The sequence below is a fragment of the Zootoca vivipara genome, chromosome 12 (assembly GCF_963506605.1).
Source record: "Zootoca vivipara chromosome 12, rZooViv1.1, whole genome shotgun sequence".
In the NCBI taxonomy this organism is placed as follows: domain Eukaryota; kingdom Metazoa; phylum Chordata; class Lepidosauria; order Squamata; family Lacertidae; genus Zootoca; species Zootoca vivipara.
In genome coordinates, this window is record NC_083287.1 from 41,167,414 (window position 1) to 41,192,455 (window position 25,042).

Consider the following 25,042-nt stretch of genomic DNA (forward strand, 5'->3'; position numbering starts at 1 on the left):
GAGCCAATGTCAGGCTTGGAGTAAACTCATTCTACTTGTGTGCTCATCCTTCTCCTTACAAAGTTCTACAAGGGCAACACAGAGACTATGGAGCAGGGAGATGACAGGCAGCGCCACCTCCCTGGGCTGGTTGTGAGAAATCAGGCAGTTGGGCACTACTTGAGGTTGATGGGGCAGTGCCTCAATTTTCCTAATGGACCAGCACCCACTGTCTGACCCTGTCTCTTATAAAGGAGGAGTCCGTTTTCTGTTTGGGCAAGTTCTCATAGCCACTTGCTTGCTTGCCTGCCTGCCCAGCATCCCTATGGGACTGATCAGCTAGGACCTCCATGGCACCAACCTTCCTTGGAGGTTTTTAAGCAGAGGTTGGATGGCCATCTGTCATGGATGCTTTAGCTAAGATTCCTACATTGGACTAGATGACCCTTGGGGTCCCTTCCAACTCTACGATTCTATGAAATGGGAAGTTCTGGCAGTGGTCTGCTTTTCTCCCATTCAGTTGGCTTTTGCAAATGGCTCATCCATGCACAGGAAAAAAAAAGTTTCAATGCAAAGATTGTGTTGTCTGGGGTATCTGTGGCAAGCTCACTCAGTGCGTGAGTTTCGGTGAGGAACTTTGAGCTGAAGAGTTGATAGCTAATGCCGGTCGTCATAATGTGATGTTGGACATTCCAGAGGTGGATTTTGAACATGGAATTGCCTTCAGTGCTGCCTTGTTTTAGTCTGTTTTCAGGCACGTTTTCAGACTAGCTGGTGAGAATCTTAACATCTGTGCTTGTTAAAAGATGCTTTTAAAAGGCAAGCTGTTTTTTTAAAAAACCAGTACAGCTGTAAGCATAATAAAAGTCATGAAGGTATGGGGTATTTTATGAAAATGTTTAATTCAACTGTTTCTTTGGAATGTAGTAGTCATTGTTTGGAAATTTTAAATTACAATTCAATCCTATGTGTTCCCCCCCCCAACCCTTTTTTAAATGCTACTCAGTGTCCGAGAATACAAACGTCATTTAAAGTTAAGGCTTTGCTGTTCATTTTGAAATAACAATTTAAAAGTGTCATATTGTCATAGAAAATAAAAAATTTCTGTAAAAAAATTCGCACAAAATTTTATGATGGTACAAAACATGAAGCAATAATATACCAGTAAAATGAATTCATTTTACTACAGAAGATTTTTATAAGTTTTTTTTTTGATAAAGAAAAAAATATGTTATTTTACACTTTCAAAATTATGAAACAATCTAAAACAATATAAACTGAACATTTCGTAACACTGCCTTTACAAATTAATAACTTTATAAACATATATTTTTTAAATATATTTATCAGTGCAAGATACTTTCTTTTCCATCTAAAGTTGCAGTATCGTTTTTCCTTTGCTTGAAAGGGCAGTTTTCATTCAATTCCTGTTTGAAGAAATCATATCCCTTGTTCTTCCGTTCTAGCATTAAACAGCCACAGCATTGGGGTTTCCTTATTCCGTTCATACAAATTTGCACTCTGGCTCACCAGCTCTCCAAAGGTCTGTGCTGACATATCTGCCCCATGCTGGAATAATATTCATGGAACTCCCCCTTCCCTATTATTCTGGGATGTGACAGTGGCGCAGCAGCCAATGCTCCCCATCACAGGCATTGAGTTGCTGGCACGGGAAGTTTTAGATGAAGCCATAGGAAAAAGGGTGCAATGCACCAAGCACTACTTTTGTAGACCTTGATCTGTTTCCGTGGAGTTGGCACACACTGAAACAAATGGAGGATGCACACTGGCAGTGCCTGGTGGATTGCAGCCAAAAGCTTTGCTGTTCCAACTAGAACAAAACAAATAGCTCACCCCGCATCCATTTAAACAAATTGAAATGTTTTTTTTTGGAATGAATTTACTTGGGCTTCCCCCTCCCCTCTGTGATAGTCATGAGTCTATATTCATGCTCACATGTTCCATGTTGCTCCCGGAGAGAGGCTTGTGATACTGCTCTCTTCACATGAGCAACTTAAGATCCATACAACGTCACTGAAAAGGTTTTAAGCGGTCCTCTGGAGCAGAGAACATGCTGCTTCTGGGTTTGGTTCTGCACTAAATAACATTTGGTATAGTAGAGGTTGTACTCTACTGGGGTTGGTTCACACATGCATGTTTATGATGTGTTTTGTAGTGCTATCCAGTGATTATCCACACGTGTGAATGATGTATCAAAGTTTTTTTGTTTTTTAAAAAACCACATTAGTGTATCTAGCACCAGCTCAAAACACAATATTCTTCTGTGGAGATAGTTCACAGAATTAACTGAGAATCACCCCAAGCTGAATAATGAAGTGATGAGATAAAGTGATAAGGAAATGCCATTGTTCAGTGGTACAGCGCATGCCCAGGTCAATCTCCAGCACACTTAGATTTAAAAGCTTATCATACAGCAGACTTAGGAAAGACCCTTCTTTACTTGAAACTTCGGGGAGGTCGCTATAGTCAATATCAGGCTAGATGGACCAATGATGTGACTCAGTGGAAGGCAGTTTTTTCATTTGTATGTTCATGCATGTGTGAACCAGTTTTTCTCAATGACGACACATGAGCTTGGCTCATTGCTTACAAGTTCTGCCAAGTGCATGTCTTTGCAAGTAAACCCACCTACCTTAAACGATGTTTGCATGTATTTAGGTCGCGGATCTTAAGATGCTCATGTGACGAAAGAAGAGTCAATAATTACATAACACAACTAAATATTACATGAAACAAGTGCAGTCAAAAATTATTTGAGCTTGCTCTTCCCTTTGGGATAATTAGTTGGCAAGGTGAGCCAATTTCACTATAGGTTGGATATCTAAAAGCTGATTCACATGCTACGTTTTGTTAAGGTGATTTTTCTCAGGGTAAATATTGAGCCTGAAATACAGCCTTGTGTGGGCGATATTCCCGGAGCAAAGCATAGTTTCCAAAGGTTTGCTCTGCTACAGTAAATGCCAGCTCCCACCATGTCAAGGTGCATTTGAACAAAGTATTTGCCATACGCACAGCACTGAGGTGGCAAAATCACCTTGTGGTGACTCTTCTGGTCATTTAAGACCTTATTTCAGAAAATCATTTAATTCCTAAATGCATTGCATCAGTTATCAATTACATTGTATAGACATTACTTTCAACATTAAGTCAGCTGTTCCTGAAAGGGGGGGGGGAAGTGGACCTACAAATAATTTGTATACACAGTGCTCTTAGAAGAGTAATTTGCAACAAAATCCCCATGTGGTTTGGTACATTCTCCATTTGAATGTTGTGTCCTCATTTAGGATTAATATGTTACGTACTGAATTTTGTTTAGCAAGCAACTTGTTGATCAAGCCAACATAAGCACCATCTATTTGTAGCAGCATCAGTGTAACCCTAATTAGCACAAATCAATCCAACACCGAGACGACCCCCTTTAAATTGGATAGCAGGGCTAAGAGATGGCAAGAATGGTGTTTACTTTGCAGGAAAAATTATTCATTGCCGTCTATTAATATGAATGCATGGCTTACTAAAGGGGGGGAAAACAGATACTGTCACTTTATGCTGTTAACAAGAAAACCCAAAGTTCAACTTTGGAGGGTAGAGTTAAGAAATTTCCCTTACTTTAGAAAAACAAAACAAAACACAACACAAAAGTCTAATAAAATTATTTTTGCCATTACCAGCAAATTAAAGCTGCATTTCCCTTTCCTTGACAATGGCAAATGCTTATGCAACAATCTACGTAGAGACAAAGAGGAGGAGAGAGCAAGAGAGAGATCGCTTATATTTGAAAATACATTCTATATGAAAGAACCGTAAAAGGAGGAGGAAGGCAGGAAACATTGCAGCTTTGTACAAAAATGGTCCAGAGACATGAAACTGAAATACAAGGAGGTGGAAGAATCAAGCCACCAGGTTGTCCCGTTTCCTTAAGCCCTTGCCTTCCCAAGGTTTACTTACACTAAAGTATACTTTCTCGTTAGTCATTGAGCCCTTAGGGTATGTAACAAGGACAAGGACTTTTAACTGGAGAAAGAGCGAGAGCGAGGGAGACAAAGCTGGAGTTGATGATAACACAATGAGAAGCAGTACAAACAAAAAGGCACTTGAGAGGACACACACTAGCCAGTGCCAAGGACTTTTGCTTTGTTTTTGTTACAGTGTTAGGCAGTACACTTGGTTCGCCGGTTGTTTCTGGGTGATGGCACATGTTTCTTGTATGGAATTCACAAGCACAAAGTTTAGCACAACACTGAGAAACATCAATAAAATTCTGACTGTATTGCTTGGTAAACAGAGCTGACACACTAGACCAGTACTGATGCTACCAGTACTTTTGTTTTGTTTCAAAAACACCCCTAACCCTCCTTTGCCTATGCACAACACAAGCAATTATACACAAATACAGGTTCAGGAAACCACCAAGTTGCCGTTACTCCCAAATGTTTTAGTCTTCTTCTGGGCACTGAGCTACAGAGAGCGTGTCCATCTAAAGGACCCCCACCGGAATACACTTTGTGACAGCATCTTGGATTTTTGCACAGTAAAAAGTAAAACTTGCTCATCAAAAGTTGCAGAGGGGGCTGGAAGGAGGAAGGAAACAAACCAAGAGGGAGGCGGGGAGGGAAGGCAAAACGAAAGCAAAACGAAACATCCCTTCTTAAGTCAATCATACTTGGTCTCAACACCAGCATTTGATTATTTCAAATTAAAACAGAAACAGAAGTAGACTGTACATGATTCAGATTGTTTAACACAGATTGTTGTCCAAGTTTTAGGATATCTGTTACACTCACTGAAGCTCCTGAGAAAAGCTTGGCTCAGCGTCCTCAACGCAGTTTCCAGGCTGTACAGTAATAGAAGATCCACAGTTCCCCAGCCTTAAGCTGGTTACATGTTCTTCTGCCTCAATTCTCTAAAACTTCTTCAGCTGCTCCTACATCTTCATGCCTCTGAGTAAGTATTCTGTGCATTCAGTTTGTCTTTTTTCAATTTCACACCATCCACCAGTTCGAAGTTGTAGTTCTCCAGGGCAGACAAGTTCCTGTCTGACATCCCATTGTGCCAACAGGCGCAGTACAGAATGACGCCGCAGATCGCCCCCAAAAGCACGCCCAGTGCACTCATGGCTATGATGGTGATTAGAATGGGGTCAAGAGTCTTCAGCACGTTTCCTGGCTTTCTGGAGATGTTGTCGTTGAAAGTCTCCCCATTCTCACTGTAATCGGGAGTAAAGCCTGCAGGGGAACAAAGAGCAACAGTGAGGATGTGACTTGGGCATCTAAAGCTGAGGGAGTGAATGAATGAAAGGCAGGCGTGAGGATCTGAATGGTGTGTGTTAAGTGACAGAAGATGGAGCTTGATACATTTGAGATGGGGGTCCTTTTGTTCCCTTTTAATGGATGGGTGTGTTCAATGTGTTTTAACTTAATTCTGGCCCCAGTTCTTAGCTGCCAAGTATCCCGTTTTCCGCGGGAAACCCCCGGATTTTAATCCATTTCCTGCTATTCTCCCAAATGGAGAAAAATCCCGGAAATCCCCCGGATTTCCTACCTGCCAGGGAGCCTCCATTTTGGGTGCCGCTCTTCCCATGTGTGGGTACCGGAAATCAGGCAGAGCGGCACTGGAAGTTGCTTCTACGCATGCCCGGGGGACCATCTTGGTGGTGGCCACATGGTGGCAGCCGTCACCAAGATGGCCATTGCCATGCGGCTACCACCAAGATGGCCACCGGGCATGTGTAGAAGTGACTTCCAGTGCCGCTCTGCCCAGTTTCCGGTGCCCACACATGGGAAGAGCCACCCCGGAAGTTGCTTCTATGCAACTTCCGGTGCCGTGCCGCTGCTGATCCCACATTTTTCAGCGGGAGACTTGACAGGTATGGCCCAGTTCTATTGCTGGTTTTGAAACAGTTTTGGATTCGGATATCTAAAGGACTATCAGGTTGTGTATGAGCCTGTTATGTACTGAGCTTGGATCCTAGAACAATAGGCAGGTAGGATCCTAGAGGTTTTGGGGGAAAGCACTCACTCACTGTTTACCATGAGCTGAAATAAAGAGCATGAAATCAACACAACTCTTGAGTATATTTCAGATGACTTCTGCCCATACCAGTTGCTGGGATGGGAGAGTGATCTTGTCCTTGGATCCTGTTGGGGTTTCCCCCCAGGCATCTCGGTGGTGGCTGTGAAAACAGGATCCGGAACCAAATAGGCCATTGGCTCTTATGTTGTATTTTTATATGAACCAGCCTACATGCTTTGTTTCACTGCCATCTGAAGGATGCCTGGCAGGAATGTGTGGCAGGAGTAGGGAAGATTAATCTGTCAGTTTTGCTATCTTAAGTTCAGTTCTCCCCAATTCCACATCAGTTTGTGATTCTCCTCCTTCTCCTTCTCCTTCTCCTTCTCCTTCTCCTTCTCCTTCTCCTTCTCCTTCTCCTTCTCCTCCTCCTCCTCCTCCTCCTCCTCCTTCTTCTTCACCTCATGGGAGTTTGTTGGTATTTCTGTGTGCATTTTACCAAATCTACATATCATTTGCACACAGTTTTGTTTAATATACATATTGGTGCAAGCGGTTTCCCCCCTAATATAATGCATTTTTAAAACTTTATTTTCAGTAATATAAGTATTTGTTGTGCACACTTTTCCTCTGATATATGCTTTTTTGTACACATCTTTTGGTCAAAGAAACACATGACAAAAGTGCAAATTTCAAACACAGCTGCGTTCCAGTCTGCATATTGCCGCATTTCCAGGCAAGGCCTTCTTGATGGTGGTGCCCAAACAGCAGAAGTCCCTGCCACAGAAGAGGCAGCTGGCTGCTTCTCTCTGTGCTTTTAGGCATCACCTAAAAACAACACTGTTTAGACACGCTTTTCAGAAAAGCAGCCTGGGCATACTTGAGTATCTACCATATTTATTATGCCTCTTTTTATGTTATTTTGCTGATTACTGCCATCATGATGATTGTTAGCTCCTAGAGTACTGGCAACGATCCCTTTCACACCACCTGTCATATCCTGAAAAACAACAACAGTTTCCAACTCTACAGTTATAGGATTCTATTTTAAACAGAGGTTGTAAGGCCATCTGTCAGGGATTCTTTAACCGCGATCCCTGCATCGTAGGGGGTTGGACTAGATGACCCTTGAGTACACTTCTAACTCCTCTACATTTCTCTGATTCTGTAAACAACTATTGTCTGCTACTGTCTGTCCCAGGCTTAACAGCTTTCAAGGGGATTTTATACATTTTAAAAACCCATGTAAAAATGAAACATGGGCTGTACACAGTCAAACCCTGCACATATACACAGAAGAGATCTTACTAGAATGGCGATTAAAATCAGTTAATATGCTGCCAAGATTCACATGGCAATAAAATCATTATTTTAAACACTGTACCTGTTTGATTAATATCTGGCTCTACTTTGGCTTTCTTGCTCCCTGCGTCGTTTGACTCTGGCAAAGGAAAGAGAATTGGCATTGATTATTAGGGTGACAAATACTGATTGGCTATCATGCTGGCAATAATGGTATTGAGGATTTTCCTCCTGCCTTAGAGCATGATTATGTCAGCTTGACAGAGCTGTTCATTACACTGGTCTCCCAAAATTAGCTAAGGGGGGGAGGTTAAAAATAAAATCCTCCCACTGCCCCAACTTGGCACAGTTTGAGAGTTATCAGCAGGGGGCTTCTGTCTCTGGAAAATGAAAATCAGTAGGCAAAATTAGCATGTTTCATTCATTGTATTTATAATTTTGGAGCCCGGTGCTGTAAAACACTTAATCATATACAAGCAGCCCTTAGTGTCAAGAAAGAGTTTGGCTAGCTGCAGAGCGCAAGCAAGGGATTTGGGATGTGTTGTATGAACTATGAAATATGAACCCTTCGACCACAATCCCATCTAGGAATAACCCACCTAAATGACAAGGAGCATGTGAGGTTAAATAGGAAGTCAGCTTCTAGACTGCTAGGGAGCAACTCTCTTATAAATAACCAGCTTCTTCATGTGAGTGGTTATTGTTATGCATTCTGAAGATCACCCACCAAGGGGTGAACTAGATTGGAGTCTACAGCTGTAATAGCTATAAATGGAGGATGGGGATGATTTCAAGCAGAAAAATAGCAGATGGGAGGGGTGCTAAACCCTTCACTTGCCAACCGCTTCCCTGCTGCATTCCCTTCCCCAGGCTATTTCCCCCCTCTAACAAGCTTATTTCTGGTCTTGGAGCTGGAAAGTGATGGGAGGGAATGGATTATGTTGCTGGTGGGAAGCAGCACTCTCCTCCCACCTGCTACTTTTCTGGGGGAAATATCCTCCCCAAGCACTGCTTTTCATCACAAGCCCCATTTGAAGCCATGAGGCGGCTGCCGTCAAATCTCCTTCTGATATGCCTTCAAGAACCTATTACAAAACGATGTATTACCAGTAGCAGCCTGTGCGTTGGGGAGGAGCCAGCCTCCTGACATGAGCGTCACTGCAGTTTACCTGGACTGGGGTGCAAGGAGACAGCAATGTTGAGGGTGCATGGATGCTCATGCCCATGTGTAGTCATAGCCCCAACAGCTGCCCCTCTGGCCCACTCTTGTCCTGCCCAGGTAAGCTGCAGCAACACTGGGGTCAGAAAAATAATGATAAAGAATTTACTACATAGAGGCAGGATCCTGTATCTATTTACACAGCCGCCATCATCAGAATTAATAGTGCTCTGAATGAGTTATCTGGTAGCTCTTGTCAGATGATACTTACTTCGGCATTCCTCAGGTGCTATGTGGTTGTCAAAGTTAATGTCATCCACTGCAATTCCTCCATTTCCTTTTCCAATTTCTCCTTCTACCATCACCTGGAAAAATTAAATGACTTGTTTGTTTGTTTGTTTAGAGTTAATAGCCAGAAGCAGAATCCTTAACTAGTCCTTAGGCCAGGCATCCCCAAACTTCGGCCCTCCAGATGTTTTGGACTACAATCCCCATTATCCCTGATCGCTGGTCCTGTTAGCTAGGGTTCATGGGAGTTGTAGGCCAAAACATCTGGAGGGCCGCAGTTTGGGGATGCCTGCCTTAGGCCAACATGCCACTGAAGAGTAGAGAGACATATGATCTGTGTGTCTACCTATCAAGGCTGAAGATATATCATAGGTTTCTCAGCTTTTCTGGAGGTAGTGAAGGAGTTGTGGAATTCACTCTCTCGGGAGGTTTGGCTGGTACAAGCTTTGCTACCCTTTTAGTGCCAGGGAAAGAATCTATTTTTTAAAAAATTTCCACACTTTCAAAGTTTAATAGTTGTTCTAGCTGCAGCAGCTTTGTATTGTCTTTCTATTTGTATTGTTATTCTGTTTGTGTACTTTCATCCTGTTTTAAAATATGGAAGCGTGGCTGAAAGGTGGTTATGTAACATTTTAAGATAACGAAACTGAGAAGTTGGAGTGAGAAACAACCCTTGTTCCAGAAGAAAAAAGGTGACATTTTAAAAGTTTGACATCACAATTGCACTCAACTGCGTATAGGGTCCGCCACGGGATACAGACTGCAAAATCTGAATGCCCATAATAGCTGGGCCCTGGCATGATGAACATGTGAACCTGTCCTATACTGAGTCAGACCAGCACGGTCTGCTCTGACTGCAATGGCTCTTCAAGGTCTTCTGCTGAGAGAAGTCTTTCCCATTTTGAGATCATTTTAAATCAGGTGTGGGGAACTCAAATCATGGGCTCTCCTGGACTTTCTCTGTGGCTCTCAGGACTCACCCCAGGCTACATTGCCTCCCCAGCCACACCCACTATCCTCAAGCCAAAAGTTTGGGACATTTGTGCCCATATCCATTTGCCGACCTGATAATGCTTTGCAGACTTATGGAGCAGGACCCGGCCTTCTTTCCAGCTGTTCCCCTGATTTCCAGTCAGCATCCACAAGACCTGATCATACTCTCTGTGCGTCTGGTACCGCAGCTTGATCCTCAGTGTGCCAACGTGTTCGCCCAGCATATGATACCAGAACGTCATGCAGACTGCAGAGTTCTGCGGGTTGATGATGGGGCTGATGAGCCGTGCAACTTTGCCTTTCTGGTTTTCATCAGCTTGTGAGTAAATGAAATTGCCATCTCCTGCTGTGACAAACATACTGCATTAGAAATAATGGCCCGCTTTTGGTTCCCTTAAGCCTGATGAACCGCAAGTATTCCAAAACTAATCTAGCCTTTTTAGAAAAATAGATTGCAATGAAGGGCGTCTTGCAGGTTACCCTGTGCTCTCTCTGGCTGCATCGATTCCTTTCAAGTAAGTCAGGGTTGTTCCTTCATCTATATTCCTGTCCCATAAAAGAGAACATGTGGCACTGTGGATTATTCAGGTGATGGTGTGGACCAGCCTTCCCCAACTTGTTGCCCTTTGGACTACAACTCTCATCAGTTCCTGGTCAATGTGGACAATGGCCCAGGGATGATGGGAGTTGCAGTCCAACCTGTTTTGAAAAGCTGGTGTTGGCAGAAAGGACGAGAGTCTCGATGGGACACCAGGCATAAATAGGCAGGATAAGCTGAAGGGACCATGGCACCACAGAAGGAGGCCGTGAGTTTGCTTAGCAAAACAAGCCCCAGTTGAGAGGAACTTATTTATTATTTCATTTTATACACTGCCTGTCTGCTGTGGATTCCTACTTGGTGCAGCTAGGGAGGGACAAAGACAGGCAGGACGAGAGAAGGAATTGGTGGGAGGAGGTGGTATAATTTCTAGTTTGTAAAGAGAGACCCTGTGTGGTGTGGGGGTTAGAGTGTCAGACTAGGACCATAGGAGGCTACACTTTTCACATCTCTCCTCAGCCATCAAATACACTGAGAAATCTTGGGCTGGTCACCAACTCTCAGCATAACCTACCTCACAGGGTTGTTGTGAAGATGTAATGGGGGTGAGGAAGATTATGTACAGTGCCTTGAAATCACTGGAGGAATGGCAGGGTATAAATTAAACAAACAAAAGAAAACAAAATGGCAACCTTAGCAACTTGTTCATGCACATTTTGGCCCGGTTATACTTAACGGAAGCAAGATGGCAGAAAAACATATGTGAAACATGGATTTTACGAAGGTATTCAAGACATCTTGTACCCTGATCCCAAACACTTGTGCCACTCAGCATTCCTGCTTACAGTTCTGGAATCATTCCCTACAGTGATCTTGCAGTTAATTTATTAGATTAATTTTTTCTCTCAATGCATTGATAGCTCCGCTTCTCTGTGTAAAATATAGAAAGCAGCTGTGGTGTGTGGCATAGAGCCTTTTACAAACTGGCAAGACAAGCCCAAGTGTTTTGCAGAAAAAAAAGAAACCAGAACTTGTGATGTTTCTGTGGAAATGTTTCCAGATTACAGCATTGGAATGTAAAAGGCACCTGAAACTCAAAAGTCTGATGATAACAAAACCACATTTAAGGAGTATCATTTTTTTCTACAACCTTTCAATGAGAGGACAAGTTGTGCTTGCCTCCAGACACTGATGGCAAAGTTCAAATATTTTTCATTTCAAGAATATTATTGCAGCTCTGGGTCAGGAACTCTGCCTACTTTGTCTTAATTAGTGCTCAACTTATGCATGCCTTTTAGATTTTGTCAGTCCATGGCTAACATGGCTTTTAACCTCCCTTCAATGTCAGATCTCACTAAGTCATTTCATTTTACTTTGCATCAATTTCCCCCCATTATTGCAGCCTTCGTTTCAGATAACTGCCTTTTGCTTAATTTGATGCCATTTATTTGTACAGTACCATTTATAGTCAAAGTATTATAAGTTTCCCCCCTTCTACCCCATAAAACTAAATGTACTTGTCTTAAGATTCAATTGAAAGCATCTCTAAATTTAAGGAGCCCAATTTTGTCTAATTTCCTTGTCATTCTCATTAAGTAAAAAGAGGGAGGGAGAGGGGCTGCAAAAAGTGGAGATGGGAGGAGGGGGGGGTCACAGCCAGCACATTTGACATTTGCATAGATGAAAAGGAGACCAATAATTGAGGCACACGTGGGTCACAAAATGCCCCATTGCTTATTACACTTTGAAGGTAACAAGAATCAAGCATGAGATGGCTTGAAGTGCTGCTAAGGGACTTCTAGATATATCTGTAACATATATAGCATGATCCAGGTATTATTGAAAGGCATACAGGAGACAAAAGGCTCTGGAATAGCTGTAGCACATTCAGTTCAATTTGACCATAATCCTAGGAAGGATCGTAAAACAGTTCTTTTTTTGTTGTTGTCAGCGTGGAATTCAGTAACATGAAATACTGTTCCCTGGAAGACCTTTTGATTTTGAACCCAGTGCTCTCTTTCTCCCGCCACTGCTAGTTCAGCTGTGAACCCTACTTTACCTGTGTGGTCCTGAATGGGTCCTGGTTTGCTGGTGACCACTGCCCACCTCAGGTCCAGTTGGCTGTCATGCTCCCAACGGCAGATTGTCTTCTGAGAACTGTAGCCAAAACCACAGTTGAAACCATATGCTGGGAGTTCTTCAGCAATGGAGGGAGGAATGGGAGGAAGAGAGAGAGAGAGAGAGAGAGAGAGAGATACAATAATAAGTTAATAACATCACATTTTTCTCTTACGCCCCTCTCTCCCCCCAAATAGAACACCCATCCCTAATGCCCTGTCAATGTCTGCTCAACATTTTCAGGCAACATTCATCTGGCTCTTGCACCATTTGCTGAAAATGGTTAGAGGATGGATGGTTTGGTTCAGACATAACACCAAACCATGGTGTTATGCTATGTGAGCAAGGGTGGAATGCAGCTCAAATCGTGATTGGCAACCCTCATTGTAGGGCAAGCACAAGCTACAGTTTTCTGCTTTAGATGCAACAGCAAAGTATGGCTTGGAAGAAACCAGAAAATAAAGGACGGTGAATAAAGGACGCCACCGGACAGTGGCGGACAGTGGCAGCAGGAGCATTGTCACAGTCTGCAGTAGCCATCTCTAAGCTGCCCGCCATTTTGAAGTTCCCACAATGTTCCAAACTAGTAGCAGTCCAGGCCACTGTGGGAACACAAAAGTGGTGGGTTGCCAACTGCCTGTTGCTACTACTTGGTAAGCCTATAGCCAGGGACACAGGTAAGCAACGATATCATGATATCATCAATAGATCTGCCAATGTCCATAATAAATTAATTCACGAATGGACAACAAAGCACATCACTTATAAATTGGAGTTTAACACACAGTGTCCAAATGGAGAGCCCCCCCCCATGTTTAACAAATGTCACATCCTTTTCAAATTCATTCTGTTGTTTCAATTTGCCAATGGGAGCTCCATTGTGCATAGAGAGATTTGCATAAGAGCAATCTTGTCCAGTTTCTTCCAATAACAGGGAATGCTCCACATGTGAAAACACTATTAAGAGAATTTCTTGATGGACTTCATATCCTATTTGCGCCACAGAAAGGTATCCACAATGCATCAATTCCTGCTCTGCATTTAAATAATCTGTTTCCTCCATCTGCTTCCTGAGCATGTGCTTCAAGAGTTTCTCAGCATTCCAGAAAGACTATTCTCAGTGTTAGAAGAATGATTTATGTTTTGATTTCAGAATGCTTTTTTTGTACCTCAACAAAGATAAGAAGATACATGCATGCCAGATTCTAGATTTGCATCCAGATGTGCACCTAAATGCAGATGTGATCTGTAGCCATCTTCAAGCATTGTAATAAGGTGTCAAGGAAGTATGTGAAGGTGGCAGCAAGGACAAGTGTGCTGGCACCACCACTGCCTTGCCATTTCAGATGTCCCTGAACTTGTGGTTGGTGACTGTCTGCAATGGGGAGAGTCCTGCACTCATAGGGGTTCTCTACATAGCTGCCAAGTCTCCCGTTTTTCATGGGAAACCCCCAGATTTTAATCCGTTTTGTGCTGTTATAGAATCATAGAATCATAGAGTTGGAAGAGACCACAAGGGTCATCCAGTCCAACTCCCTGCCAAGCAGGAAACACCATCAAAGCATTCCTGACAGATGGCTGTCAAGCCTCTTTTTAAAGACCTCCAAAGAAGGAGACTCCACCACACTCCTTGGCAGCAAATTCCACTGTCGGAACAGCTCTTACTGTCAGGAAGTTCTTCCTAATGTTTAGGTGGAATCTTCTTTCTTGTAGTTTGAATCCATTGCTCCATGTCCGCTTCTCTGGAGCAGCAGAAAACAACCTTTCTCCCTCCTCTATATGGCATCCTTTAATATATTTGAACATGGCTATCATATTACCCCTTAACCTTCTCTTCTCCAGGCTAAACATACCCTGCTCCCTAAGCCGTTCCTCATAAGGCATCGTTTCCAGGCCTTTGACCATTTTGGTTGCCCTCCTCTGGACACGTTCCAGTTGTCAGTATCCTCCTTGAACTGTGGTGCCCAGAACTGGACACAGTACTCCAGGTGAGGTCTGACCAGAGCAGAATACAGTGGTACTATTACTTCCTTTGATCTAGATGCTATACTCCTATTGATGCAACCCAGAATTGCATTGGCTTTTTTAGCTGCTACATCACACTGTTGACTCATCTCAAGTTTGTGGTCTACCAAGACTCCTAGATCCTTTTCACTTGTGCTGCTCTCAAGCCAGGTGTCTCCCATCCTGTATTTGTGCCTTTCATCCCCCCCCCAAGTGCAGTACTTTACATTTCTCCCTGTTAAAATTCATCTTGTTTGCTTTGGCCCAGTTCTCTAATCTGTTAAGGTCATTTTCAAGTGTGATCCTGTCCTCTGGGGTATTAGCCACCCCTCCCAATTTGGTGTAATCTGAAACTTGATCAGGATGTCCAGACATGCGTAGAAGCTGATCCCGCATTTTTCAGTGGGAGACTTGGCAGCTATGGTTCTCTGTGTGTTTTAGAATCCTGGAAAATTAGGATTCTAAAATGTGTGGGGAACTTTCACAAGTATGGGTGTCTCTTTGTTGTTAGGAGAGGTTTTTGAAGGTTGTTAATGGCCTAGTTGCTGCTGATTTTACTACTGGATTGTTTAAGAGGCCATGCATTTGGGTACCCCCTAGTTTGTTTTGTAATTCTTGTGTTGATATGGGTTTGTTATTTTTGTAGAAGTCTGCTAGGCAGTATAAGCTTCTGGCGGTTTTGTGCTGCGTGGTGGAATAGTGGGTGGTGTGCCAGGGGAATTAGTAGGGATGCTGCTTATTTTCTACTTTTGCAAATCATACACTATATTGTAGATGGTAACAATGATCGTAAGTAAAGAAATCAATTTTTTTTTGCATGTACTTTAATTGGCCCACAAGATGGCAGCATTTAAATGAATACATTTGGAAAGGACGAGAGACAAATGTGGCCCACAGCCAACTAAATACAAAATAGGCTTCAAAAGAAGCTCCCAGTAAAACAAGGGAAGTCTGGTATTATGTAGCTTATTTTGGCCTGGATGAGATCATATCTTGTTTCCAGATTTTGTCTAGTTGTGCCTAGTAGTCTTACATGAAATAGTTCATTATCTTTCAATGGAGCCTGAAATTTTAATGTAAAAACAAATTCCACTCAATTGAACCCTTTTGTGTTTTTTTGGATTTTCAGAAAAAAAGTTTCAAAATAGGTAATATACTTTCATTGTTGGGAGAAAATGCCCACTTGACAATGGACAACTTCTAAATTAATAACCCTCCTCTGTTTCTCAACCAGGTAACATTAAGAAGGTCAATATCTAAAGACATTGTCCACCTTTAAAAAAAACCCTATCCCTAATTAACAAAAGAATGAAAAGAAACTCCCATAATCTCAAACATGAACTCATGTTTGAAATATTGTCTCGCTGTCGTGACGGATGATGCTTCAAGCTCAACTAGGAAGATTGATAGTGCAACAATTCAATTCTCTTTCACCAGGAATGAGGTAATGCAGGGCAACCCTACACCACCAGCATTCCTGTGATAATGAAAACATACTGCACCAGATTTCAGCTGATGGACTGTGACCCACACCTGGTAGGTTGCATCAATTGCATTTAATTTTTTTGAAATGAGAAAGAGGAAAAAAAATCCACATACATGGCAAATTGCAGAAATGGGTTAAATATGGGCCCTCGTGGGCCTGAAAAATATTGCACACTAACATTACAGAATAGGTGTGGGTCAGGTGTACAATATGAAGGAATTCATGCCAGCTAAATTTTCCAGCCTGTTGAATTGCACAATAATTCAAATATTCCATTGGAACTCAGGTTGTTGTTGTTGTTGTTTAGTCGTTTAGTCGTGTCCGACTCTTCGTGACCCCATGGACCATAGCACGCCAGGCACTCCTGTCTTGCACTGCCTCCCGTAGTTTGGTCAAACTCATGTTCGTAGCTTCAAGAACACTGTCCAACCATCTTGTCCTCTGTCGTCCCCTTCTCCTAGTGCCCTCAATCTTTCCCAACATCAGGGTCTTTTCCAAGGATTCTTCTCTTCTCATGAGGTGGCCAAAGTATTGGAGCCTCAGCTTCACGATCTGTCCTTCCAGGGAGCACTCAGGGCTGATTTCCTTAAGAATGGATAGGTTTGATCTTCTAGCAGTCCATGGGACTCTCAAGAGTCTCCTCCAGCACCATAATTCAAAAGCATCAATTCTTCGGCGATCAGCCTTCTTTATGGTCCAGCTCTTTATGGAACTCAGGTAGCTGTCATCATTGCTCACAAACCTTAACTGATGAACTTAACCCGTATCTTAACTTAACTTAACCTGTATCTGATGAAGTGTGCATGCACACGAAAGCTCATACAAAAATAAAAACTTAGTTGGTCTTTAAGGTGCTAGTGAAGGAATTTTTTAATTTTGTTTCGACTCAGACCAACACGGCTACCTACCTATAACTAAACCTTAACTGAACATACTATTTCAATTAATTGATGCTAATTTACAATTGCCCATTTGTGATTTTAGTGCAGATGTTTTTATTTGTGATTTTAGTGCAGATGTTTGGTTTTTTTTTTTAAAAAAAAAACACACACAGCAGATGTCTAAAATACCCAGTTAGGCAATTTAAAAGATGGCCAAGTGATGAGACAAATATATTGCAGGGAAATGCCAATTCAAGTAAGTACAAGCTTGCTGGTTTGCAATATTCCAAATTATTCCATTATATGTAGAGCACTTGAAACAAGCCCCTGAATGTCTTGGCTGGGCTTTCAGGGCTGGCATCTGAAAATGACTTAGCAGTCGAGCTACTGCCTTGAGTCAACAGAACCAGAAGTGCAGGTTTGCTCAGAAAACCCCCCACAAATTCCTACATTTTCAGTTTGCCAGAGAATACGGCAGCACTAGTTGCCTAACAAGCTGTTTGAATTAGAGTTAATGGGTGATGTGTAGCAAAATCTCCATATGACTCTTTAACAAGCATAGAGGTACATGGCATTATGTAATTAAAGCAAATCTGGCCTGTGAGAGTAGCCAACAGCTGTGTTTCTTGGCCACATCTTGCTCTCGGCTGGAATCATTAATACTCCACATGAACAAGCAGTTGGACAAATTCTGTGCAATACCATTTGTCTATCTTGGTCTACAAAGGGTCCCCTCCCATGTTGTATTTTTTGCACACATCTGTTTTAAGCAAGAAGGGATGGGATGCCACCAATCAAATTTCCACTTTGGAGACACAAAGGGATGTATCGAATGAAGCACTACTCAGAGCAGAACCACTGAAATCAATGGGCCTGTTAGCCATGTTCATTAATTTCAGTGTGCCTTCTCTGGGCAAGACCAACGCTGGCTATAACCCAATGCCATTTTCAAGAAGGTGAACATTTGAAGAAGACTAATTTCGAAACACTCTATGCAACTTTTAATTTGAGTGTGGACTTTTAGCAGTAGGGAACTCTTGACAAAAGGGTGGCTTGCACATTAAGGACCCTCACATGGAGGCCACTAACGGTCACCAATTGTCACCAACTGTCGGCGGCAGCAGCAGCAGCTCAATGCCTTGACAGGGCAATTTTATCTGTGCCCCTGCAAATGTTACTTTTAGAATGTTTACAGTAGTGTGAAGAACATTGATTAGAGCAAGGAGCTGTTGCAGGGTGATAACGGACATCTGGAAAAATATATGCAGTGTCCTTAGAAGGTTTACAGCTGCACTCCTAATGTTTGCTTAATTGGGAGTAAGCCTGATTGACCTCAGTGAGCCTCACTTCTCAGGGTACACATGCAAAAGCATCAGAACAACATTTCTGCCCAAGCACTTTGTAAGTGTACATGTTCCATGTTGCTTTTGCAGGTTCCTGAAGGAATTCAGTTCATTCTTGCAGCCCACACTTCCCAAGCTTCTGTCACTTTGATGTACCAGTGGTACATCCCACTGGTCTCAATGTCATGTAATTTGCTGAATCACAAGAAAGAAAGATTGAATTGGGGAGCTTGGACCTGGCAGTTTACAATTCTTGCATGAATGGAAGCTTGAATGGAGTGTAGCTCTGGCATCTCCCCCACAGTGCTGAACAGGCCCATGACTTCTTGCAAGGGGTGGCATTCAGCTAATGCTTGTAGGATGTGCTTCATTGCCTTGACATTTTTCCTTTCTTCAAAAACGGGTCTTGAATGAGACTCCCATTGGTGCCCATTCATACCCCCTGAGCAGACATTTTGAGACAAATGGAAATTGAGCTAAATGGGGGACCATTCAGTTTGGTTTTCCATTTGTCCCCGAATGCAAGCACTGCACACTGCATGCATTCCCTAGTAATGAATTAGTTTTGCAACTTTAGTTCTTGCTTCCTTAAACTGCACAGGGAAGGTGGTAGTGGGATCATTTAGGAAATAAAATGAGACCTAGGAAATGTGAGAAAGCTCACCTTTTTGTTTAAATTGGAAGCTTATATAAAAGATACTTAACTATAAATGTCAGAATGCACACGTACTTGAAAGTAATCAAACAATCTAGTAATGTAACTGCCAATATAATGTCTGTAACATCAATACAATGTCTGCAAAAGCACAGATACAAATGTGTTTGTCTCAAGAAATAAGAGGGCAGGATGTTGCTCACAATAGCCTATGCTGACTGAACAATCTTGAGAGGAAGAAAACAGTTTTGAGCTGGGGAAAGTGTTCACCTTCACGACATGGAAATCCAAAGGTTAAGAGACACAACTTTGCAATTAACCACCTTCTCTTTTGGCTAATCAGGCTTGAAACACAGTTGTCTTTAAGGAAGCGTGAATGCTGTTAATACATTTATGTTTTGCTTGTAGCAATGCCTCCAGTGTCATGTTGTAGCGGAAATACTTATACACACATACACACCCTGCTAATAAATTACTTTGGAGACTGTGCCTGATTGCAGTTTAATAAAGGAAATGTGAGTAACCGAGGAGTGACCAGTTCCCCTCTTTACAATTATTAACAACAACAAAATTAACATTGGTGCTGATCACTGTTGGAGAACTTTGGGGAAATGCTCTTTCTTTCTTTCATTCTGTCTTTCTTTCCTTTCAAGCCATACAGGATATTAAAAATGGCCAGAACTCCTACTATGAATCCCCATGTAACTGCAAATTAAGAGCTTTTCAAAAAGCTATTAGCTATTGTATTGATTGAGGGGGAGAAAGGACCAGCTGCCACTAACAGCTTCTCTCCTCTCTGCCCAAGTTTATCGTAGCACTTTGCACAACTCTTTTCAAGGATTCTTGCTAGAAAAGAATATTGTAAAACTGCCAACTCCGTGGTGGAGGGGAAAACCGAACACACACTGCTTTTTTGGGTCGGGTTTTGCAGAATGGTGGAAGCTAAAAATAGGATGGCCTCCTCCTCGGTTATTTATGGCCTTTGTTCCTTTTTAGTTTGCAAACACATATTCTGTCACAGAAGAGATACAAATTATTTATTCACACACACACACACCCCACCTCAGAAAGTGCAGTGTGTGATTTGGCCTGTGAATTTTTGGGTAGTATTGTCACCATTTGGCATGCAACGACACAGACGGGAAGCTAGTTCTGTGCTGCACATACATGTGGATGGAAGGAGTAAAATATTTACTGTACTGAGCTTGGAGACCAGATGCTACTTTATACTTCAGAGAGTTTGAAGGGATGGAAAGCCAGAGAGTCCTGCAATTCATTATATCTGTCTTTGGCGCAAGATAACTATTGTGAAATGCACTCTATTTTAACTGGAAACACTTTTTAAAAAGAAAAGCATCATACCTGGCTGTACTGTAGTGTCAGCTGCTGTTGGGTTTTCTGTTTTCACGGCTGTGGTACTGCCTGAAAAGGAATTGCATATGATATGTCACATAGAACAGAAAAAGTAGATATGTAAATAACTTAGAAAAGTTCCTTGCTTATGCATCTAGCTATGTGAGCATTCGTGCATAAATTAACCCCAAATTCAAAACGCTCAAGATTTGGTTTTCTAGGCACTGTGTGTGGAGGTCCTTGGCTGCCCAGATGACAAGATCCCTCCCTCTCTCAGCTTCGCTGATGTGGTCCAAAGGAAGGCAGAGCAATACTTTCATTTGGACCTGCTTGGCTGCAGGAATTACTGGAAGGAGGCGTACAAGGTGTCATCCAGATTGCACTGTGCATATAAACATTTGCAAAATAAAATATGTGTCATGTCATGCCTGGCCCCAACAGCAGCCCACTGAGGAACCTCTCGCAGCAAGGGCATTGCAGGGGGTTGGACTAGATGACCCTTGGGTACCTTCCAACTCTAAGATTCTGATTCTAAGAGCAGAGGATGACTAGGCAGGCAGGGGCTTCAGGGTGAAACAAACTGGGCAAAGAAAACATGTTGCTCACACTAAAGGCTGCCACTTCTATTTCCGGGAGAGAGAGGGGAAAGGGCCCCCTTACATGATTTATCTCAAGAAACATTTGCCTTTCACCTTTTCCTTTCCTGCCTCCTCTACTTGCACGGGCAATTTTTATTTTTAACACTGCTGTTCTCTCCTAGAACAGTTCTAAAAAGATCTATTTTAAAAATAATTTAAAAAATCAGATGGCACTGAGCAAAATGTCCACACTTGGGTAACCTGTGGATATATATTGGCTTTATTACCCTAATGCCATTATCCCTGGATCAGGAAGGCCCAAATTTAATGAGGAGAAAGTGTGAGCTGCCTGTTGGTTGAGAAGGATGCCACAGAAAAAACAAGTCCCAAGCAAATTCAGCATCATATTAACTTCCTGGATGGATAAGCCCAAATAGCCAATGCCTTTGAACAGCTTCATGGGTGTGTTTGTGGGGCATGAAAAGTCTTAGGAAGGTAATATGTCCCACTCTTCCCTTAGCAACAGATCACAACAGAAGACAAATGACTGGTGCAGTTGTGAGTGATGGTCTTGCAAGGTGGACATTTCACATGCAATAGATATTTACATGATTCCACATGGGTCAATTAGAGAGTGGTCCATGGTTGTTGCTGTGTATTCTAACTCAGTTCTTCCAAAAATAAGTGTTCAGGGGACAATTAGATAATTTACCAGTATCCTATCACTAGAACGTGTTCGTATAATTAACCATCCTAGTGAAATTCTTGAAGTCCATGATTACTTTATCATGTAAGAAATGTATTTCTTCTTCTTCTAAGCATATAGATAAAGGCTTTGAAAAAAAGGGGGAGAAAAGTCATGACCAAATGTATCAAGCAATAAGCCACTGATTACGATCAACCAAGCCTTCCTCCTATCGCTGCAGGGAAACATTTAAAGTGCTATAATGATTATGATGAGGTTTAATGAAGCTATAATACTTTCATGCCAAGGAAAGAGCAATACAGAGTGAGTGGTGAAGGTGCAAGTCAGACATGCAAGATATATATAGGATAAAATATGCATGCATTACAAATGTTTGCCTTTATTAACTGAAAATTTTTATCGGCCTGGTAAAAGTAGCAATTAGCTTAAAGTGCAGTTGCAATTATACAACTTAGGCAAGTTTATTTTGATGCACTTGGGCAATTAGGCTTTCTGGGTTGTGTGCAATTAATAGAACCCTAAGAGCATAATTCGTAAACTCTCCATATTAAAGAAATAAAAAAGCAAGAGGAGCACTCTTTGTTGGTCCCAAACCCTTTGTAGGCAGCAAAATGTACAAAGATACTCAACTGCCCTAGAGTAATACTGTTTTAAAGCTTGCACCTGTATTCTATCACATAAATTCATCTACTTCTATTGCACTACACACAGATTTATTTATCAATGTAATGATTAGGTTACTATCAATCAATCAGTTTACTAGATTTAATAATGCAATGATTTGTTTACTTTTCCTTGTAGGTTTCTAATAATAGTAACCGAAGTAATAATAATAAAAATATCAATTTAATAGTAACGTGAAATACTATTGACTTTATTATCCTGGTTTTAAAATATGATGGACCATTAGTCACAAAGTATTGAGCTATGAGCTATGAGTTTTGATCTCCCTTCCATATACACCATTAGGTCTGATGGGTACAGAACACGAAAGTGCCTGGGAGTGGAAGCAAGCAGCAGCAGCAGCAGCAGAGCAGCTGTACAACGGCTCTGATGGCAGCAGGGGTCAAAGCACTGGCGGCAGTGGGGTCGGCAGGATCACTGATGGGCCCATCTGATCCCTAGGCCCATGACAGGGAGCTAACCATGCTGCCCCCAGACACTGACCCAGGTTCTGCTGCTTGGAGGCTCTCCCCCCAGCTGTTTCACTGGGTGGGAGGGGGCAGATAAAAGCAGCAGAATGTAGAAGTGTAAGGTGAGGGGCACTCCTGTCTGTGGCCCACTCCATTTAGGGATAAAAGTAGACCTCTTCATTCCACTTCTTTATAGTCAAACCAGTGAGCAAACACACGTCTGCTTCGGTCCTGAGAGGCAGAGGGGTCAGGTGGGGAGTGATTGCATTCCTCTGCAAAGAGGAAAATACCAGATACGGAATAAGTTGGTTGGCTGGGGGGGGGGGAGAGGGATGTTGAACCAGCCCAGTGTTTTTTCCGGTCTCTTAATGCCTTGAAACCAGATGGAAAGCAACTCAATGAAGTGGAATAACAGAAAGGCAAGATCAATGGGAAGTTTGGAAACCAGCTTGTTCATACATTTTTTCCCCCCATTGGTTTGTCTTAGTGGCAAATCTGGATTTGGGTTGAATGGATAAGAGATGTGGCTTTGGGATGTGGCAGTATTACCCATGGGGTGGGGTATATGTGGTCCTTTATCTTAAGAGTCTCCTATGGAATACTATTCAAAGACTATGCCGTAATTTCCATCTCATAGCACTGAAGCTGTGTGCAGGCTTCTGTAGTTAGAAAGGCCAGGCCAGAGGCAAGGGGGCGTTTTTCAATGCTGAGAGCTTGCTGAACTTCTAAGCAATTTTGCAGCTTTTTTGAAGGGTATTTTGTTACATTTGACTTACATAAGAAGAAGCAAAGGCAGCCTGAGAAATTGTAATGTGAAAAGCATGCACTAGTATTGCACTACAACCGTGCAGGGTATGTGTATAATATATAGAAAGACTACACTGTTTTTAGTAATTATTTCCAGGGGAAATGTGAGGTTCGGAATGAGGCAAACACCTAAATAATGAGTGTATTTGCTTTTGTAGGCATTTTTTTCATTAGCTTTAGTAGGGTCCCTCCCACCATTTAATTGCTGACTGAAGGGGAAACTAAAACCCATCCCAAGTCCCTAAACAACTGTTTGCTACCTGGCTAAGGTTATCTAAAGTCCTCCGAGTATGCACTGCCAGATTTTAACTGTCTTGGAAACGGAGCTATGCAAGCTGCATTGCTATGTAGGAAACAATAAATGTTTAGCTCTCCAGCTCATAAGGGAGCGATCATGCAGTAACTTGTAGAAGGAGGGAAATGAGGCCACTTATTTGTAGGTATCTAGCTCTGGCTAACATAGGCCCTATCCAGCAGATCAGACATATAGCCTTATGGGAGAAGAGAGTTCCAAACAGCTACATAAACCAGCCTAATTATGGTATATAAAAGAAACAGATACACTCTGGTCTTCATAAAAGTGAACCCATGGGAGACTTTTGCTCTCTACAGCTTCTTTTTCCTTGCTAGCGCTTAACAGTACTGTGCAGACTTAGGTGCGACTTTGAAGAAGTAAGAAGGGTAGACCACCACTGAGTTTCAGTTTAGGCAAAATTGTGTATGCTAATGATATAGAAGAAGACTTTCCTTGCCCCTAGTCCTAAATGACCTCATTGCTAAATGGAAACTGACAGAAATCTCCCCAGGTTGTAATGAAACTCTATCTTAAGACAAGATGCACCTTAGCTCTAAGATTATACTTACCTATCCAACAACTCTTTGGAAAAGGACAGTTAAATGATAACTGATTAGTCTACATCTGTGTTAAAATATCACCTGGTGGAAATCATACTTTAAATAAACAAATACATTTAAAAGACCCTAGATTTTCATTAGGCTTGCAAGCTGTAATTGGTTAAATTGGTAGATTAATCAACTAAAAGTTTAGTTGATTAAGCCATGGAAGTCAATTTTAACTCTCTTAACTAACTTTTAACTTGGGTTTTCTTTGGAAGCTATTTCTGCGATGGTTTAAAGGTAGCTTTTTCGTTCCTATTTTCATTTTGTTTTTAACTTGTATGCCACCTTTATACATTGCTGTACTTAAGGTCACATACAACCCAGAAATGAGTGTTAGATTTTATTTACTGAACCATATGTTTATTAGATACATACTTCATTATCTCAAAAAGGAAGAAAGATTTAAACCTTGGAAAACAGATCTGAATTGGATCAATTAATTAATGGTTTCATTGGTTAAAAGACTAGTGACTGATCCACTCCAGGTTCCTTAAATGGTCATGCACATTAAAAATGAATATATGTAAGTTGTGGCAATGCTTGCCCAACAAAAAAAGTCATGGACGTGTCATGCTTTCTTATTGTGAGTGATAGAGGCAAAGCAAACATTGCAACTGGGATTGGACTGAACAAAAAATGGCGTTGCAATGGAATGTGGATGGTTTCTGCACCTGTCAACTGGAAGTCATCACCTGTTCCGCTGTGGCAGTTTGCTTGATCATCATCACACTCATCCACAAGGTTGCCGTCAGGAGTGGTTGGGACAGAGGTAGGTACTGAAATAAATAA

General features: G+C 42.0%; 1 protein-coding gene across 2 annotated transcripts in view; it reads right to left on the minus strand.

Annotated features, from left to right (window-relative positions):
• Window positions 1-1,873: 1,873 nt before the first annotated feature.
• Window positions 1,874-25,042, minus strand: part of NRP1 (neuropilin 1) — a 128,066-nt gene continuing 104,897 nt past the window's right edge. Inside the window, exons 12-18 of one of the 2 annotated variants that reach the window (XM_035130126.2) lie at window positions 24,946-25,029; window positions 20,139-20,198; window positions 12,349-12,486; window positions 9,823-10,094; window positions 8,742-8,835; window positions 7,394-7,450; window positions 1,874-5,225 (exon numbers count right to left, since the gene is read on the minus strand). In XM_035130126.2, the coding sequence (XP_034986017.1) occupies window positions 4,933-5,225; window positions 7,394-7,450; window positions 8,742-8,835; window positions 9,823-10,094; window positions 12,349-12,486; window positions 20,139-20,198; window positions 24,946-25,029 (998 nt within the window). In that variant the 3' untranslated portion in view covers window positions 1,874-4,932. Of the gene's footprint in view, window positions 5,226-7,393; window positions 7,451-8,741; window positions 8,836-9,822; window positions 10,095-12,348; window positions 12,487-20,138; window positions 20,199-24,924; window positions 25,030-25,042 lie in introns of both variants that reach the window. The other variant, XM_035130125.2, reaches the window with a different exon arrangement.